At 42.2% G+C, this 18,193-nt stretch overlaps 1 protein-coding gene across 3 annotated transcripts; it reads right to left on the minus strand.

Annotated features, from left to right (window-relative positions):
• Positions 1 to 34: 34 nt before the first annotated feature.
• Positions 35 to 18,186, minus strand: EFCAB14 (EF-hand calcium binding domain 14). 3 transcript variants are annotated; one of them, XM_067001746.1, is made up of 11 exons: positions 17,849 to 18,186; positions 17,393 to 17,541; positions 13,878 to 14,023; positions 11,939 to 12,037; positions 9,011 to 9,121; positions 8,041 to 8,118; positions 6,977 to 7,168; positions 6,229 to 6,309; positions 4,816 to 4,927; positions 4,063 to 4,197; positions 35 to 3,232 (listed from the first exon to the last, which is right to left on the minus strand). In XM_067001746.1, the coding sequence occupies exons 1-11, from the start codon at positions 18,031 to 18,033 to the stop codon at positions 3,057 to 3,059; spliced, it is 1,464 nt and encodes a 487-aa protein (XP_066857847.1). In that variant the 5' UTR covers positions 18,034 to 18,186; the 3' UTR covers positions 35 to 3,056. The 3 variants fall into 3 exon arrangements, with proteins under 3 accessions (XP_066857847.1, XP_066857846.1, XP_066857845.1); XM_067001745.1 differs by having other exon boundaries at positions 4,063 to 4,194; positions 8,041 to 8,121; XM_067001744.1 differs by having other exon boundaries at positions 8,041 to 8,121.
• Positions 18,187 to 18,193: the final 7 nt, after the last annotated feature.

Genomic DNA, 18,193 nt, shown 5'->3' on the forward strand with positions numbered 1-18,193 from the left:
GGAGCAGCGCCACAGAAGCCGGGAGAGAGACACGCAGGCTAAAAACGAGCTTTTATTGAGGTAAATCAAAGCCGCGGCACACGGTAACGGGTGTGGGGGTTCAGCCAGCTCGCGCGGACCCGTAAAGCCGCTACACGTTTCCGAAACGGGTACAGGGCAGCAGCGAAACTTGGCAAAGTGAAGATACAAAGTGGTCCCGACACAGGAGTCACCGAAAATATAGAAAGATTACAAGCTGGAAATGACACCGAGCGTCACAGAGCATCTCAGGAGCGTCACCGCGCTCCTGCTGTCACCTGCGAGCAGCCTGTCCCTCAGCACCGCGCTGGCCTCGTCCCTCGCCATGCCTTGTGCCAGGGACGGGGACACGCTCGTGACAGCACCATGATCCTCTCAGACCATCCAACACCAAGTCACGTCTCCTGCTCACTCCCCCGAGTCCTAAATTATCCCTAACGTGCCCACTGCCATCACGTCACCTCTTGATTTCAGACCTTGTCCCTCCAGCACTTGCTACCCAAGGGCAGGCCAAAGGTTTTGGGGCTCCTAGGACCACAACGTGAAGCCACAAACGTCCCACCAGCTCCTCACTGCCAGCACAGATCCAGACAGGTGCGTTCTTTGTCCCTGACTTCTGTGCCCTCTGCCACCTGCAGCACAAACACACGAGAGCAGAGAATCCTGCAGCGAGAAGCATGCGGGATGGAGACTGGAGACATGGCAGAAAACCTGAAGGGATCACGGCACCACGCTCTGAGGCTGCAACAAAGAGCTGCCGGCTAGTCTAGGTCGAGCAAAAGCTACTGCTGCACTCCCGGATGGTCATGGTTCATTAAACTCAAAGCACAAGTCCATCCTACACTGCAGTGACTACAGCAATTAGCAACTGACCATGCTCTTGACATGCAAGTTAAGCAGCACCACTGAACAGCTGTGCCTGAATGCCAATTGCTTATCAATTGCGACTCAGTTCCCTGGCCACGTACACAAGACACCAGTGTCTGGAGCAGCACACGCTATTCTCAAGACAAGCTCAGCTGACAAATTTCACTATTGCTGTTGAAAAGCCTTCCAAAAGTAAAGCAGACTGTATCAAAACAAAACACTGGTAGATTCGCACGGCAGCACAATAATCCCTTATAATTTAAGGTAGTTTTCATACAAATCAAATTTCCAAAAATATTTTGCAAACTCTGGCATATGGCTATGATACACTATGTACAAATAAAATACCAGAACGGTTACATTTTATTGCTTTTTTTTTTATTATTTGGTTAAGGAATTATATATAAGTGTATAAAAGAGTATGGGAAGCTGCAAGAAGCAGATATTAGCTTCTTGTCCTCATAAAGCCAAGGTTGGTTGGTTTTAATTTGTTTTTAAATACTGTGTTTTAAAATGTCACATCAAAAGCATCTCCTTAGCGGGTCACGTCTGCATTACCCAAATAGGACAGAAGAGCAACAGTGAAAGAAGCCTAAGCAATGAATAAAAGGGTTTCATTTTGCGCATTCCTTCACTGATACACACTTCCAGAATACAATTATTAATAAAACTATAAACATCCAATCCAAAGTTACACAAAATTCAACAGTTATCAACTGACTTCCACATAAACTGATGTTTCTGTGAGGTGGGTAATTTCAATTCACTAATCATGCAAAAAGACTCCCAACAAGATCAGTGATACTGTGAGCAAAATCACCTGATGTGGCTCTTACCTGGCCTGCAAAAGAATCCCTTCTCCATTTTATTTTTTCTTTTTACATTCAAGAAGGTTATAAACACAGTGTTTACATCCACTAGTATAAACACACCTTGAAATTCCTCTATCCTAGTGAAACCTCATTTAAAAAGCACTCATCAGTAGAGAGCACTGATGTGATTATACAATCCTGTCCTGCCTTGTACATCCTTTTTTGACAAAGACAAAAGTTAGGTACCAAGAAGCAATCACATGCACATTAGACAGAAAACAACCCACAAGTTCTACTCCAGGCCGCTCCCACCTACTCACAATCCTACTGACAAGGAGCCTTACTCAGGGCTCTTCATCAGTGACCCCACCAACAGCGGGTGGAAGAAGCCAGCAGCATTGGCAACCTCATTCACAAGATCTCTGGTGACCAGTCAGCGAGACTCAACACACCTCTGACTGCTCCCTGCACAGCGTGCAGGGGTATGAACTGTTCAGGTGCTACTCAGCAGGCTGCATTGCAGACTTTTACCTCTTAGGTATCTGTTATTCAGTAGCTTTTTTTTTTTTTTTAAAAACAAACAAACAAACAAAAAAAAGATAGGCTCATCTCACAAAATGTAATCTGGATGCAATACAGCAAAGCTAAAAGAATGCTGGAGTGAAAACCCAAGCACTTGGTAGGCAATTGCTCCTGTAGGCTCACGATAGAAAAACACATTCAACTCTTCCCTCTAAAAGTAAGTCCTGCTATAGATGGACATAGTTTACCACTCCTTCCTTCCTCCGCCTGAGTCCAAACTCATTCATGGATATACTTAGTCAAAACTAGAATTTTAGTTAAAGCTCTCAACTACGCCTTTTAGCCAAATCTCCCATTATAAAGTTTACTACCAACGCAGCCCCTGACACAAACCTCCCCTTAAATATGCATAATTTACTCTATTTCAAATATTTACAAGCAGAGAAAGCCCATCTTTACAAGACAGATCTCTTTCTGCTTTACATAAAGTGCAACTCTCTAATTTAAGGCAAATTTCAGTGAAATATAAAACCATAGTTTTATTTTTGTATTTTAAATTAAAAACAAGAACTCCCTCGGAAAGAATGACCAACAAATGCATCTAAACAAGTGTGGGAATTTTCTGGATTTTAACAGTCCCAATATTATGTCCTGTCGACATCTAAACTTGTAATTTGTTTTCAATAAAAGAAAAAAAAAGGTGGCAATGTGTACAGTAATTTCACTCCAAAGATCAGTAAAACACTGGGAAAGTGCAGATAGTTTTTTTCATATCCCGTAGTTTCCTTTAGCTACAGTAGCGTCCATCAATATCACATTTCTAAATATATGTATCTCCTATATACCTAAAGCTAGTCTCAGTTCTTGTAATGAGTATTTCTCATCTCCATCTGTGTCAAATTTCTTAAAGATCTCTGAATCCTGGGCTATAGAGCCAAGCAGCTTTTGAAGATCTTCAAAAGACAGTTTTCCGTCAGCATCTTCAGGTGCTTTTTCAAACAAATTCTGAAGATCTGCAAAGAGAACAATGATTTAGAAGTAATTCTTTGAAGTACACAGGAATACTGTGTAAGTTACTCTTCCAGTTTTACTGCATTATGTGTTACTACCTAGTAATTAAGTAAAACATCCCCAAATACACAGCTTGCCTTCTGTATTGTCATAAGCGTCAGTAACAGTTCAGAAGTAAAAAGCACGAACATCAACATTTCTGAATTAAATTACAATAAGTCTTTTAAAAAAAATCCCCATTTCTAGCCACATCTAATAGCCCATTCTACCATTACCCACTGCACAGAGATGCAGTTATCTTCCACAAAAGCAAGCTCTGAATGACTGTTGCTATACCAACAGCACGGATCATATAAAGGGAAAAGTGCCTATTCATTTCCTGAAGCAAAGCAATGCCCTTTCAGTAGCTGAAGAGATTGAACAGCAAGATCCAGAAGCCATTCATTCCACCAGGCAGCATTCTCTTAAAGGGAGAAAAAAAAAAGAATCGAAGAGGAAAAAGAAAACAACGTGCACATTCACACCTACTTCGTTTTCCTTCAGCACCCTAGCTCTGCCCTTGACTACTCTCCCAATCTGTTGGGCACTTGGCACAATACTTTGGCACACAGAACACATCACTGACCTTAATGCACGCGCCTGTTTAAATCCCCATTTCTTTTATATGCTATTCTTTTCTCTCTGTTAAATCTGTGGTTTTCAACCTTTTCAACTTGACCGAACTTCTCACAGATTGTCCAGACACTAACATAATTCCAGCTACACTTAATGTCCCCTGAACATTCGCATGAAATATTTACAAAAAGAAAAGGTCAGCCTAGAAAGCACACACCTTCTATGCTGGAAATTTCTGGCAAGGACAGATGTCTCAGCTGTCCATTCTTCTCTGTGTTGTCATCAGCTGACCTTGAAGTCAGCCTTGAAAGGTCTGTGGGCTTTGCCGTAGTACTCGAACTACTTTCAACTGTTGCAAAACAATTTCTGTTAGTCTTATTATTTCCACAGAATTAGTCAGCAGAAACAAACAGGAAAAAGCCAGTAGAACTAATTCAAAGATTTTTTACATCACACATGCTATATGGGCTAAGAATAGTGCAAAATTGTTTCAGGATATAGTAGTGTTATCCACTTTTACCAAAAGTAGAAGAACAGAAGGAATGAAGGCTTATTTTTGGACAGTTATACAGCTTTAACCTTTCACGCTGTACTCGTGGATGTATATTTGTAAACCTCAAACACAGAATGACTGGCTGGCAAATGCTTTCTACTTCCTATTCTGAAAGCAATGAACAAACTTTAGTAATTCAATCTGTATCAGCCCACCTGAGCTGCTTTTACCATCTCCTCCCTTCTCTGGGGATGTATCATTGTCTACTTCCATAACAGCAACTGCTGGAAAGTTGCTAAGGAAACTTTTGTATTCACATGTCATTTTCTACGTCTTAGACCCGTTTTCTGCCTGACTGAACTCATCTTCACCAAAAATCTTAGGAAAGCTGTATAACTTATTCACCTTCATTACTTATTCTTTTAATTACACCAGGAACCTTAACCTTTATGGATTACTCTTGCACAACATTCTTACCATTCTTTGATGCCTCAATGGGACGGTCATCTTCTGGCTTGCTTGTGAGAGCACTGATCAGCTGAAGCTTCTCTCTTAGTTTTAATACCTGAGAATCTCTGGTTCCTGGTTCCTGCACATGTTGAAAATAATTTTCTTAAAAAGCACCCTCTTCAATAGACAGAGGAGATCAGAACAAGAATTCACTTAAAACATCCAAGTACTTTTGAATGACCTAATCATTTAAAAACTTGATCACTATCATTTTCAAAAAAAGCGGTGGAGAAACTTCAGGAGTAAATTCACACATTCTATAAGAAGAAATAGAATCAGTACCTCAACCCAAGAAGTAGGCAAGTATTTTGCAGACACCAATTTCAAAATAACGTGACATTTCTATATTTCTTATACAAATGAGTAAGATACTCACAAATGATAATACAGAAAGTCAACAAATGTCCTTGGAATGAACATTTATACATTAATTGAATTACATAATTGTTTCAAATGTTTGTTTGCAGCATTGACTACTTTCAGGTAGGAATTACTATATCACTGTCAACCATCACATTTTTTAGTCTGGATCTCTTCTGCTCTTTTATGATAAAATTACAGATTACAGGTTGCGTTCACATCAATCCAAGCCTGACATGACAGCGTAGTCAGTTCACTCATCTGCCTCCTTGCCAGAATGTGCAAAGTAACTTTAGCACTACCCCTCATCCCTAACCCACAACTTGGCCGTTCAGTTAAGTCTGTTAAACTTGCTCACAGTCAGTTATTCGGTCATTACTGAGAGAAGACTTTCATCAATATGTGGACTCCACTACTACAAAGTTTCTCTAAGTCAAATTTTGGCTGTTAGCTCCTGAGGCTACAGCTCTGAAGTTAGAGGACAAACAGGGACTGTGCAGGCCTGGGCAGCACTGCACAGTCTTCTTGAATTCCGTCCTCTCACCCTTTCATGATTTCCCCTATGATGCACTATATTTATTAAGGATAAACATAGCCCAAGAAAGTTTTTACACACGGAAAAATGTCATAACACCATTTACGAAGTGAACCTACAATAGCTGGGACAGCTTTGCTGAGGGCATGACAATGGGAACTCAAACTGAGCCAGCTGCCAAAGTCCCTCACTGCACTGGACCATGGTCTGAAAGACTTTCAGCTGCACGAAAGGATATTACAGCAGCTCTGCTGTGTTATCCCATAGTCAGAACAACAAAACTTTATCACAACTTTTCTTCCATCCTAATTCACGTCCTGTCCCCAAAATGGGGTGGGTAAACTGTCCTTCTACACTGTACTTTTAAAAGAAACTGGGTCAGATAAGCCTACTTGCAGATCTTTTCTCAAGTCTCATTTAAAACATGATGTTAAGACAATGACGGGGTTTACTAACCCAGTATAGTTTGCGTTTCCTTACTTTACCTTCAGTTCTTTATTTGAATGTGTTTCATTATCTAGTTGATCTTCATTTTCCACTTTTAGAGAGGTAGTTGTATCATTCCCCTAGAGTGAAAATGGAGGAGAGCTGAGTGTACACACGTACTTATTTTTAATTTACATTAATTTTCTGTAATAAAGTTTCTTTCCTTCAAATATGCCAGGCACAAAGCAGGATAAAAACAGGACAAGTACAAGCTAGAATAAATATCAAGACAGTGAATGATATAATTTACCACAGCAGTGTCAGCATGTTTCTTGCTGTTCAGTATACAAAACATGTTCATAGAGTCTGGACTCAGCACAGCCTACAGAAGGCATTGGAAAGATCTGTGAACATATTTAAATGCTTTTTTGAGCATTTAAGTACAGATGAACAATCCAGAAGCCCACCTAACTTCCTGGTGGTCTTGACAGATGCCCTATATGCCGGAGAGGCTTGCCCAAACATAGTTTAAGAGGTTTGGGAATCCCATCCCATTAAGCAACTAAGTCTTAAACATCAAAATGTTTAGGACATTCTTCTGCAGATTCTGAAGGGAAGAAGATAGGAGTTTCTTTGAAGTGGTCATTAAGTTACATATTTCTGATCAGATAATCAAATTCCAGCTTTTTTAAATGAAATCCTAAGCCTCTCAAGTTTTACTCTCACTTCTTTAGTTGGGCCTTAAAAAGCTACAAATGCCCTGCGTAGAAAGAACTGAAATTAGTAGACACCCACAGTCACGCTTACCACACTGGTAGACAAGTTGTCTCTTTTGTCCAGTTTATTCACAGCAACGGGAGAGTTTTCCAACAGCGTAACCCTCCGGCTGAGGTTACCGATGGCTGAATCCACATTTAGAAGCTTGATATCATTCAACTTCTGGTACGCCACTACAGAATTATTTAGCTCCTCCAAAGCTGCATGGAGTGACTGGCTTTCCTGAAATATAAAAAAGTCAGAACACGGCAGTTTACTTCGCTTCTGCAGCGCTCTTGCTATTAACAACATGGTGACTGACTCAGTTTAACCAGGAAGGCTTCAGGTTGGCTCTCCACAGAAATGCTGAAAACATTCAACTGGAAGCTTCCAGAAAGTTATTCCAGCTTTCAAAGTTTGAAACTGAGATTTTCCTCAGGGCTAACTGCTTTGTTGCTAATGTAATCAATTCAGCTGTGCCAGCAAACACACAAAGCCTATTCATCTAGTTTTCCAGAGCAAGCCTGGTAACTACACCAATTATTTTTGGATATACTCTGGGTAGCCAGAGGGTCACTCTAAGAAGCTGGTATTTATACATAAGATTCAGTTTGAGGAATATAATAATTGTATTAAATACAAATAAATGCAGTAATTCCATTACAGGCCATTTTGGCTAATCACCTTTTTATTTTTTTAATCCCCACTTTCCACACTTCATTACATTGAGGGTGACTCAACACATGCCACTCCCAGATTTGCTCAGATTGGCAAGTACCTGCCATAAAATCCGTTCAATAAAAAGCCTTTAAATCATTTAAATTTACATGAGCAAAGTACACTGTAACTTGTTTGATATTCCATTTCAGACGTTCTACTCCTCACCCAGTTAAAACACACCAAAAGAAAAAAGGTACTCTCAGGCTAGAATACTTTCGTGTTTGCACATGCACAGGAACAAACTACAGTAAAATTATCTTACACTTGGTTTTGAATTATGCCATCTGTATTTTGCCTTCATAAAACCATACTTTTTTACGCTACAATATTGTAAAACACACAAAAACGTTAAGTACCACTTGTACCAATATTCAATACGCAAGGGAGAAAAATACCTGTTTGCAATTTTCTGTCTGATTTCTCTCAGTCCTTGGCAGAACAGTGGAAGGAAATGAAGTTAGCTGTTTCAATTCCTTCTAAGGAAAGAAGCAGAAAATTATGTTACCAAAAGCTCTTAGAAAATACGAAGCTTTTAAGAACTGGCAGAATGTAGGTAAGGATGTTTTGTTATAATTAGTGTCACTCGTGCAAGCAGTATCTTAACCAGACTAACACAGTTTTCTGTTTCAAACACTGAGGATCCAAGTATGGGTTTGGGGTTGTTTTTGTTTGTTATTAAACACTCCAACTAGGTATTCTCCTTTAACACAGTCTTATGAGACACATTTCACCACTGCTACACAGGCTACACCTATAAAGTTTCTGCAGTACCCACTAACTAAATTAAGTTTCAAAAGGCGTCTAATGAGAATATTTGCAGGAGAAAAAGGAATTATTCAAAGTAATGCTGTATTGCATTCTAACTGAAAAAATATTTGTTGACTCTTTTTCCACTAGAAAATTTCCACTTCCCAAGCAAGAGAGGTCAGTGTAAATACAGCGAACAGTTTCTGGTAAATATGGTCAGTAATTTTATTCTCACACACATCCTTAATTCAATTTTCTCGACACTTTCACCATACCATTCTTAAGACATGGTGCAGAGAGTTACACCATAAGCAGTACTCTGTATCACACAGCAGGAAAGATTCCCAAGGCTCCACATTTGTGTAGCAGCAAGTAAAAATCTGCAGGACAGAAAATACAGTAGGAAGCAACTATTCTGGCTCTAGGAAAACACATACTTGGGACCACGTAGGAGATGCTACGCAGGATAACAAGGTCAGTATATTAATGCATCGGCCTGCACCTACTGAGACCTAGAAAGTGTTTCAAAGATGTAGAACAAGAACTTAAGAGTTCTTAGGCTTGTTTTATATTAGGCAGGTAAACTTTACACAGAGTTCAATCAGCGCATTTTCTTACCACTTCATTCTGGAGTACTTCTATGGATTTCTTGTATTCTTCAATAGCTGTCTGTATGTTTTCAACATCATGAGAAACGCTGGTAAGAGTGCTACCTATGTTCGCCACAGTCTGGAAGAAAAGAGTAAGACAAAAATCTCAGCCTGCCTCAACTGCATTGTTCCAACGTTTCCATTTGCTAAACACAGTGTTTTGTTAACGAAACAGCAGGCAGGCTGCCACAAAAACAGGCAGTCGAGCTTGGAGGATGCAGAACTTCCTTCACAGGCAAAACAGCAAACCATACCCAGGGCATCTCAGGGCCAATAAAATGCACACACCCCCTATACCATGACAGCTTAAGCTAGATGACCAAAATTACAGGCTTACTACTCCCAGAGCAATGCAAAGGTTCTGGCATTAAAAAAGTCCTGAGATGAAGAAATCTGTCTTCCTCTCTGCGTAGAGTATTTGTATTAAACACAAGGATGCTGACATCATCTATTTACCCTGCCTTAATTGACTTCAAGGCCTACCTGTCAGACACGTCGTGCTGCAAAACTGGTCTGCCAAAGGCTGTTGTCTAGATTTCCAAGTACTGCTTTTTTTTTAAATGAAAGAACAGCTCTGAAGCATCAGGAAAGCCCGCATGAATTCCACAGGTACAGCCAGCATGCTGTGACAGCCACCTCTGCTTCTGACTACTGCACTCTCATTCCCCCGTCACCTATTTGCACTCCCCCTACATCCAGACTTCAGAAACCATTCTGAAAAGCTGCACTGATGTTTTACTAGCTGATGGCATAGTTCCATAGCAGAGTCAAAGTGTCAGATAGGACACAAACACTGATGTAATAGGACAGAGCTCTCCCCTATGCTTCTCATTCCATTTTGAATACTTTCTTCAATGATCAAAACAAATAAAACCCATCTAAAAATCCCCTCTCCCTATGAGCCCATTACATTCACAAGTCCTTATGGCACATGAGTGACACCACGGCTACCCAGAGTATATCCAAATGATATCCACACAAACCATCCTCCACTTCTTTCTTTTTGCAAGTCTGAACAATCTCCCTGCCTTGGAGGACCTCAGAACACTCTTAGCACCTTTCATCAGTCAGAACACAAGCCCCTGCTCATGAGCAACTCCCTCAGTAACCCTTCAGGACTAAGATCAGCAAGCAGCTCCCTGTTTGCAGGATGATTTGATGAAAGAGGGCTTAAAAAAATAAATTTAATTCCAATAGCAGCCCTTCCTTCAAAAAAAAAAAAAAAGGCAGGTGATTCCAAATACAGGGGATTGCAACAGATAGTTGAGCAAGACGTTTTCTCTAGACCTATCAAAAACCAGGCCACCCACCTATACCCACTAAGTTCTCCCGTCTGACAGAAGGTACTGCAGCATGCACACAGCCAGAGGTCTAAAAGAAGTCTGAGCTTTGAAAACTATTGCTCTTCATTAACATGACACTGAAAAAAAAACATTAAAATTGTTGTATTTAAACTTCAGAATAGTTTTTCTATGCTCAAAACATACTTCCTAGAAGGATTCCAGCTCTGTTTTTATACCATCAACCTTCTGAAACGTACATGCAAGCAAAGGTGGCACCAAGAGAGAAGAGGAAACAGATGCCACATCTAGCACCTTACTTCAATTCAACAGCAGAGACTGAAAGGAACCCTGAAAGTTCCCAGCACTGTATGCAAGGTCTTTGATTTTCCACAAAGTGTGACCAAACGCGGGCTTATTTCAACAAGAAGCCCTGCTGTTCGGGAGCTCACTGCGAGCTGAAACTTGTTGGCCCTAACAGTTTGTCCTGACAGTACTGTAGTAAAGGCAACAAGATCACACCAAGGTTATTACATAAATAAATTAGGTGCGGGTTCTAGACTTCAAGTACTTCTTTACGACTTCTGACATAACGCAGTGAAAATCCAGCATGCTCCTACCAGCAGATTAGAAACAGCTTTATATTCCCCCCAGAAAAAGAACTCCTAGCAGAACTGACCAGCCAAACCACACTAATTATTTTGCATATGACCAGCTTGTTGATTATGCATGAACTTTGTAGGGATAGGAAATGAGGAGAAGTGGAAACCCGTAAAAGCTACAAGGAGCACTGGACTGACATTAGGTGTTAGCCCGATATAAATATTTATTTCTAAATAACAGAACTGCCATGGAAGACCTGGGAAAGTTTCAACAAACCTTTCTTTTTACCAAAATGAACAGGCCAGTTCTTTGGAAAAGAGGGCTCAGCTAAGGCAGACAGTAAGACACTGTATTAACAGAGGTCACTTCATAAGTAAGCCTGCGTCAGCCATTTGGGCACGTCTTCCAAGGAATTGTCAAAAAAAAAACATCTCAGTACAATGTATGTTTTACTGTGCAAGCACTGAACTGCTGAACACCAAGAAAGCTCCCACACTACTGTTCCAGGCACACTGCTCCCTTCTGCCTGCCTCAAGACCACAAACGCAGAGACAGATGTAGTACTGTATTGCTCATTATCAGGACTGTTTCCAGAAAGCAATGAATTTCTATTTATTTCTTATTTAAAAAAAAAAGTCTAACTTCCTATTTGCAACCACCACCGTAAAGCTGCAGACAGACTTTTTGCAAGCGTCTTAAATGAGATTAGGAAGATTAGCAACCTCCAAGGTAAAGAAGTGAGAACATAATACAACCAGAAACAGGTGAATCTCCGAAAAGGGAGAGCCAAATCCTTCTTTATTTAAAAAATAACAATAAAAAAGTCTGCCATACATTACCTTAGGACCATACTCTATCTGAAGTATGTGAAACACGATTTAAAAACAACAGAGAAGCCACTGTTTCACACACGCAATTCATGTAGCTCCCGTTGTTACTGCTGTCCCCAACAGCCCTGCTGCAGCACAGCACTACACAACGCATTCAGCGATAGCCACATGTACAGTACTTGCCTTCTGAAGTTTCTCTACCGTGACAGGAAGATAAATCAGATCAGAAGCGGACTTTATGTTGGTTTTGAGATGATTTACTGTTGAGGTCAATAGGGAAATCTAAAAACAAAGAGGAATATTTACAATCAGCCAACATAATCCTGATTCTGACCTTTCCCAATACTAATGGCTTAATTTGTAACACCAAAACATAAGACACAAGAAAAAGATACGTACATATACACACACAAAAACACCCTTGTCTCTAGGATAGAGGTCCTGCTTAAGGCTATATTAAAAAATCTCCTGCTTCTTGGAGGAGAAGCAAATTTTTTTTAAACAATGAAAAACATAGTGTACCGCCTGCCCGTTTTATACTCAACCCTTGTGGACAGGTTGTTGCCCAAGGAAGTTTTTTTTGTTGTTTTTATCTTGCACAAGAAACCTTTACGTAGAGGAAGCAGACATCTAGTTCTGCATTTAGCAATCACAAACCTGCCCAGCAAAACCCAGTAAAGCCATGCAACTTCTCTAAATGAGTGACAGGCAAAGAATTTGCACATATCACTCAAACCTTCTGCTGCAGAAGTGGTTTCTGTCAACTCTCTTACCCAGATTACAAGTGATTTTACAAGTCTTAATTTTTCATCCCACACAAGAGGCTGTCAAATTACAAACACCTACGAGCTGGTCATTAATTACTAATAGCACTTTAAGATCAGTTTGCAGCCAACAACAGTTGAAACAAATGAAGAATCATTCTTCTCACACTTGACAGTGAGAAAGTAGAACAGATAAAACACACTTTCTTCTAGTTAAAAATTAAAGTTGTCTTGCAAGCTGAGAAAAGGGGCAAGATCCTAGTTCTATAACAGGCCAACCTTGACCAGCTGGCCTACAGAGTCTCTAGCTCCACAGCTGTGAATATTGGCTGAAATAATTCCCAGCAGTGTATCCCAACAATTCACGGAAAAAAACAATAACTGAGTTCTGGCTGAGACTGGAACCAGACCCTGAAGTAACTTGAGGGCCAGCAGGAACCATGTCCCGAGTGGTTTTAACATCCAGGTGCAGATAATAATTGCCTTTTAAAAAAGTCCAATGAGGCACCTAAACAACTGTGAATAACATATATTGTGCTAAAGAAAGCAAGTCAAGTTTTCAAACGTATTTAAGTGCACTCAACCGCCGCATGGGACTGCAAATAAACCAATCCAAGCAGGCACCTCAACTGTCTTTAAAACTTAATCCAAAGTCCCAGCATCAGAGAGGGCCGCCCCACACGTACCTCTGGATACCACTAACTGTGAGCAGGTATGAATTTTTACCCTCCAAGACAAGAATTTCAGTAAGAGCCTTGCTGCATGCTTTGTTTGAAGCATGAGCTAATACATCAGCTGAGGAAACAGCTTTCCGTTAAGTGGCTTAGTTCTATCACAGTAAACAGAGCTAAGATTTACACCAGCTCAGGTTCCAAGTGTGTATTAGCAGATTTTACATTCACGAGACGTCAGTGCTTTGTAGCACTGCTTTGTAGCTCCTTTGTAGCAGCATGAACTCGCACTGATTCGGGCTAACTTCACTCCATGCACATGAAACATTTGCAGATACTCTCCTTAGATTTGAAGTGTCAAATCTCTTTTCGTAAACATCACGGTTATTTGGCAAGAAAATAAGAACTGCACAGTTCTTAGGTTTCCTGAAATTCCTCCTCAAGCCTTCCCACCAGTTGCATAATTCTTCCTTTTTGCAACAAGTCTCCAGTCCAACTGGACGTTCTACCTCCTTTTGTTTAAGAAGAATACGTTACTTCAACTTTCAAAATAACATTTGGCACCTGGTCACAGAAGTCCTTGGAGAACCGCTCACCACTGCACTTAGTTACATAGGCACTCAAGCTTTTTTTCTGCTTGCAGGTTTACTTTTTCTGTAAAGATAAAATTAAAGTGATTCTTCTCACCTGTTTATTGATCTCCGTGATATTTATCCAAATTTTACTTAGCCCCAGTTCTCCAGTCTCAATTTGTTCTAGCTGCTTTTGCTTCTGCACCAAATCTTCATTGAGTTTAGGAATTTCTTGGAATGACGTCTTTTGATTAGATTCCACTAAAGAAAGAAAAAAAATTAAATTTAATCAACAGAAGTCCAGGGAAACGATGTTGAATAAGCAAGAAACAAATTACAAGCAACAAGGTCTACAACAGCCAAAGGCAGCATTACCAGTTTCTGCAGGAGCTTATTGCCACTTCTGGTTTCAGCATTTGTTGGGAACAGCTCATTTTTGTTTTTAGGAGTACAAACGTCTGCAGACAGAATCCAGAAAGACCGTACTAAATTTAACACTTTGCAACAGCACTGTCACTCCAGCAAGCCTCAGCAGGTCTTTTTTCAGTGCAGTTACTTTGCATTACTTTCACAGGGGGGACACCAGATAGTAACAGAAACGTAAATAAGAAGTGCCAAAAGTACCAGGGCAAAGCAGGCATGCGAAACGAACCTCGATGCCCTTTTCAAGCCTACAAAGAGGCTGCTGACGATGAAGTGAAGTCCAAAGAGATTAACGTGATTACAGTTCTTCCATGTGACAGAAAGGCAACTGAAAAAAATGCGTATGCTTACACGCCAACATCTGTTGGTAAACAAATCGATAAAAAAGTGCCTTGGAAATAAAGTCAGTTCTTACTGCACTCGGTACTACAGAAGGGGGAAAACGTGGCTCTCACCAGTTCTCGTGAGCCTGAGAAATGCAGCTCTTCCAGGTCTGCAGTGACTAAGCTGTTTAGCTGCAAGTGCTATTAAGCAATCCTAAATCCCTAGGTATGAGGAACAAGTGAGCAAAGGTTTTGAGATGGCGGTGACAGGGCTCTCCAAAGCCCGCACCTCTGCTCTGCGAAGGAATGCTGCAGTGCTCCCCAGCAAACTGCCAGCTTTCAGACCCCACACTGCCGAGAGCAGCGCTACCTACATGGTGTGCATCCGGCAGCTCCAACAATAAATTCCCACGTATGACCCACAGGGCCAGAGGAGTTGCCCTTCAGAAGTGCTTTTGGCCCATGCAGGAGTTGACTAAAGAGAACTGGAAACCCATGTGTTTTCTAGAAGCCACTTAAAACAAATTCTAAAGTCACTTATAGGTATGCAGTAATCTGTACCGATCACTCAAGACCCAAATAACACTTCTGGTTAAGTAAGACCCTAAGAAGTACATTTCATCCAAAACAGACTCAGAGCTGATCATGCGTTTGCATACCTTCATGTACGCACTCAGTCTGTCAGACTCAGGATGTCTCCTCCCCAGACTTCAGAGCCCCTTGCAGACAGATTACTGCCTGTTTTGCCACTCTCACGGTGTACAGCAAGACCCCACTTAAGAGTTTTCTGCAGTGCTAGAGGGTTAAATACTATATGCGTTCTTAGCACCCTTACTAATTGGCAACACTACAATGACTTCTCCCCACCCCGAACGTACTAGAGACACAAGTCTTATTTTTAAAAACGCTCTCATACCATAGTTGGTTCAAAGGATGGCAGAACAAGTACCACCATGGGAATCTGCTCTTCCAGGGAAAAAAAGACAAAAATCAATGAACCTTCAGAGGAGGAAGACTTTTTCCAGAGCAGCCAAAGGACTGATCCGTGCACCTTTGTTCCTCCTTCCACCCACCTGTTCCACCAAAGTAGAATTTACCTTTTGGGACCAGGTTATCCTTGCTGTCTGTTTTTGGTTGTTGTCAATATTGTTTTTAAAGCTGTCTCTCACAACGTGACTCTCGTCCAGCTCCTAGGCATGCTATTGCAGTAACAGGGAAGTAGGGGACTATTTTATTACCACACAGAGGATTAGACGCACTGGTTTTCTATCACAGCTAGTAAGGAGACAACAAGTCCATCTGTGGTTGTCAGAGAGCGCGCTCCAAGCGAACAACTCTTTAACAAAGAAGTCTGTAGAACAGGAGTGATGAAACTTAACTGCACCAAAGCCAACAAGTGTCATCACACCAGACTTTTCAGTGCCAGTAGATACTATTGCTTAAATTAGATCAGTCCATGAAGAGCAGCAGGTGGCTTGCCCAGAACTAGACGAAAACAGGCGCTGCAGAGCTGCTCAGCAAGTTCAGAGCCACATCGCAGTGCCTGTAACTGGGCACTCCAGTTAAGCCTAGTTTTAGGGCTTCGGTGTCAGTTAGTCTAAAAAGCTGACCTAACAAGCAGTGCCTTCTCTTGTAGCCTGCCAGAAGATTTCAACTCAGCAGACAGCTGGTTAGCAGCGCAGCTACTCCCCACCTGGCAGCAACGTTACACGCCCTAACAGGAAGCCCAGGACACCAACAGCAGAGAGCTCCTCAAAGAACAGCAAACGCTTCCTCAGTGTCTCCTTCCACTACTAGCGGATCAAGCCCTCTGCCTACCTCCAGCCCTAGCGCCCTCGTACTTTTCAGATCAATTTCAAGAACTCTCTGGCCTTATTTTTAATGTCTTTTTCATGTCCTAAGCAAAAATATATATATATATATATATCCAAAATTAAGGCCAAAGCCACAGGACAAAATCTGCAGTCAACAATGATGCTCTTCAGGCAAACCATACCTACTTAACCCTCCTGAAGCATCCACAGACTACAGGAAAGTTCAGGATTCACTATCATCTGTTCCCTTCACACAGCTCCTCAGCTTATCCTCGCCTTTTTCGATATACACGATTTTAAACACCACTAAAATAAGTCACCAAAATGTACCCTGTATCCAGAGGTATGCTATAGAGACCCAAAAGCACGTTGCACGCGAGTCCTATTATTTGTCACACCTCTGCACTGCAGCAGTTGTTTTAGGACTAAAATCTTACATGCACAGAGGAAACCTGAGACCTCCAAGCAAAATGCTTCATGTTAACTCTGTATTTCAAAGTATTCAACATGATACAACCCCACGCCACATCCAACAAGACAAAAAAGTTGAACAAAGCTTGGCCAATGAAAGCCAGATAAACATCCCAAAGATATACAAAAAAAACATAATACCTAAAAAACATTTAAATCGCAGTAGCACAACCGCAAGTATTAGAGGCTTTTAAACAAGCTCAGGATGGGAACATCACTTTCCATTAATATTATTTGAAAAGAAGCATCAAAACTGCCCAGACTACTTTTACAGGGCTTTTCAAAAGTTTGTATTTCGTTTTAAACTGTGGCTTTGGAAGGGAGCACTCCCAAGCCCAAAGTCTCGAATTTCAGAAGTGTACGTACAAGCAAAGTCCCACCGAATCCAGCACTCCTGCTCCTCAGGAGGTACCAAGCAGGCAGGAATACATAATGCCTGCCTTAGATTCGCTCAGCCTCGTTATTTTTGGTTCAGAGGACTCTTCAAAGTCACAGAGGGTTTGTCTTAGTGTCTTCCTGCTCTGAATAAGCAGGCAGGCAACTACAGCTTTTCCTACTGCCGAAAGCAAATGTGAAATAGCATAGGAACGCATACTTACTAGTTCGAAATTTCTCTTTTATCACATCCAGATCCTCCTTGAGAGCTACCTGCATCCAGACCAAGCCAACACAAGCCACCACGCAGGCAGCAAGAATGACAAAAGCGCATAACGGGTAACAGAGTTTGCAGCATCGCAGATAGTCTCCCCTGGGTAAGAGAAAGAAAACTGACGGTGAGTATTCAAGAGTATCTAGAAAAGTTTTACTTAAAATGCTGATCTGTCAGAGGAGGGGAAGGGCACGCAGGCTTTGCTTGACAGGAGTTAAGGGGGAAGTTTTCTAAGTGAGGGTGCACAGGGAGACAGACAGCACCCCCAGCACATTCAACTTTAGCCACCTCGCTGAAACGCCCCCCCCGCCGCCACCCCTCACACCACACACCCCGACCCCACCAGGGCAGACCGGGGAGAGCCCCGCACCCCCCCCACATCCCCCCATACCCCCCCAGCCCTCACTTGGCGAAGCGGCCCCGCGCCCCCCCCAGCTCCTCCTCCTCCTCCTCGGGGGAGCTCGACTCCGAGTCGGAAGCGGGGGGCTCGGTGCGCAGCAGCCGGTGCCCGGAGCCCTTCTTGGCGGCCTTCTTGCGGCGCCCGTCGGCGGCCAGCCCCAGCAGGGCGTTCAGCTCCTTGCGCTTCTTCATCCTCTTGGGCGGCGGGGCGGCCACCGCCTGCTGAGCCCCCCCGCCGCCGCCGCCGCCGCCGCCTGCCGCCGCCGAGCCCCGGCTCGCCAGCTCCGCGGGGCCCCCGCCGCGGCTACAGGAGCTGTGCGGGGCGGCTGGTGGCGGCGGTACCGGTGCTACT

Source organism: Anser cygnoides, chromosome 8 (assembly GCF_040182565.1).
Source record: "Anser cygnoides isolate HZ-2024a breed goose chromosome 8, Taihu_goose_T2T_genome, whole genome shotgun sequence".
NCBI lineage: Eukaryota > Metazoa > Chordata > Aves > Anseriformes > Anatidae > Anser > Anser cygnoides.

Bases quoted from the DNA above. Each gene is read 5' to 3' on its own strand.
- EFCAB14 (XM_067001744.1), bottom strand. From the start codon at position 18,033: ATGAAGAAGCGCAAGGAGCTGAACGCCCTGCTGGGGCTGGCCGCCGAC. The intron at 17,542-17,848 runs GTGAGGGCTGGG...TCTCTTACCCAG, and splicing joins GCGCGGGGCCGCTTCGCCAA to GGGAGACTATCTGCGATGCT. The intron at 6,310-6,976 runs GTAAGCGTGACT...TTTTCACTCTAG, and splicing joins ACAACTTGTCTACCAGTGTG to GGGAATGATACAACTACCTC.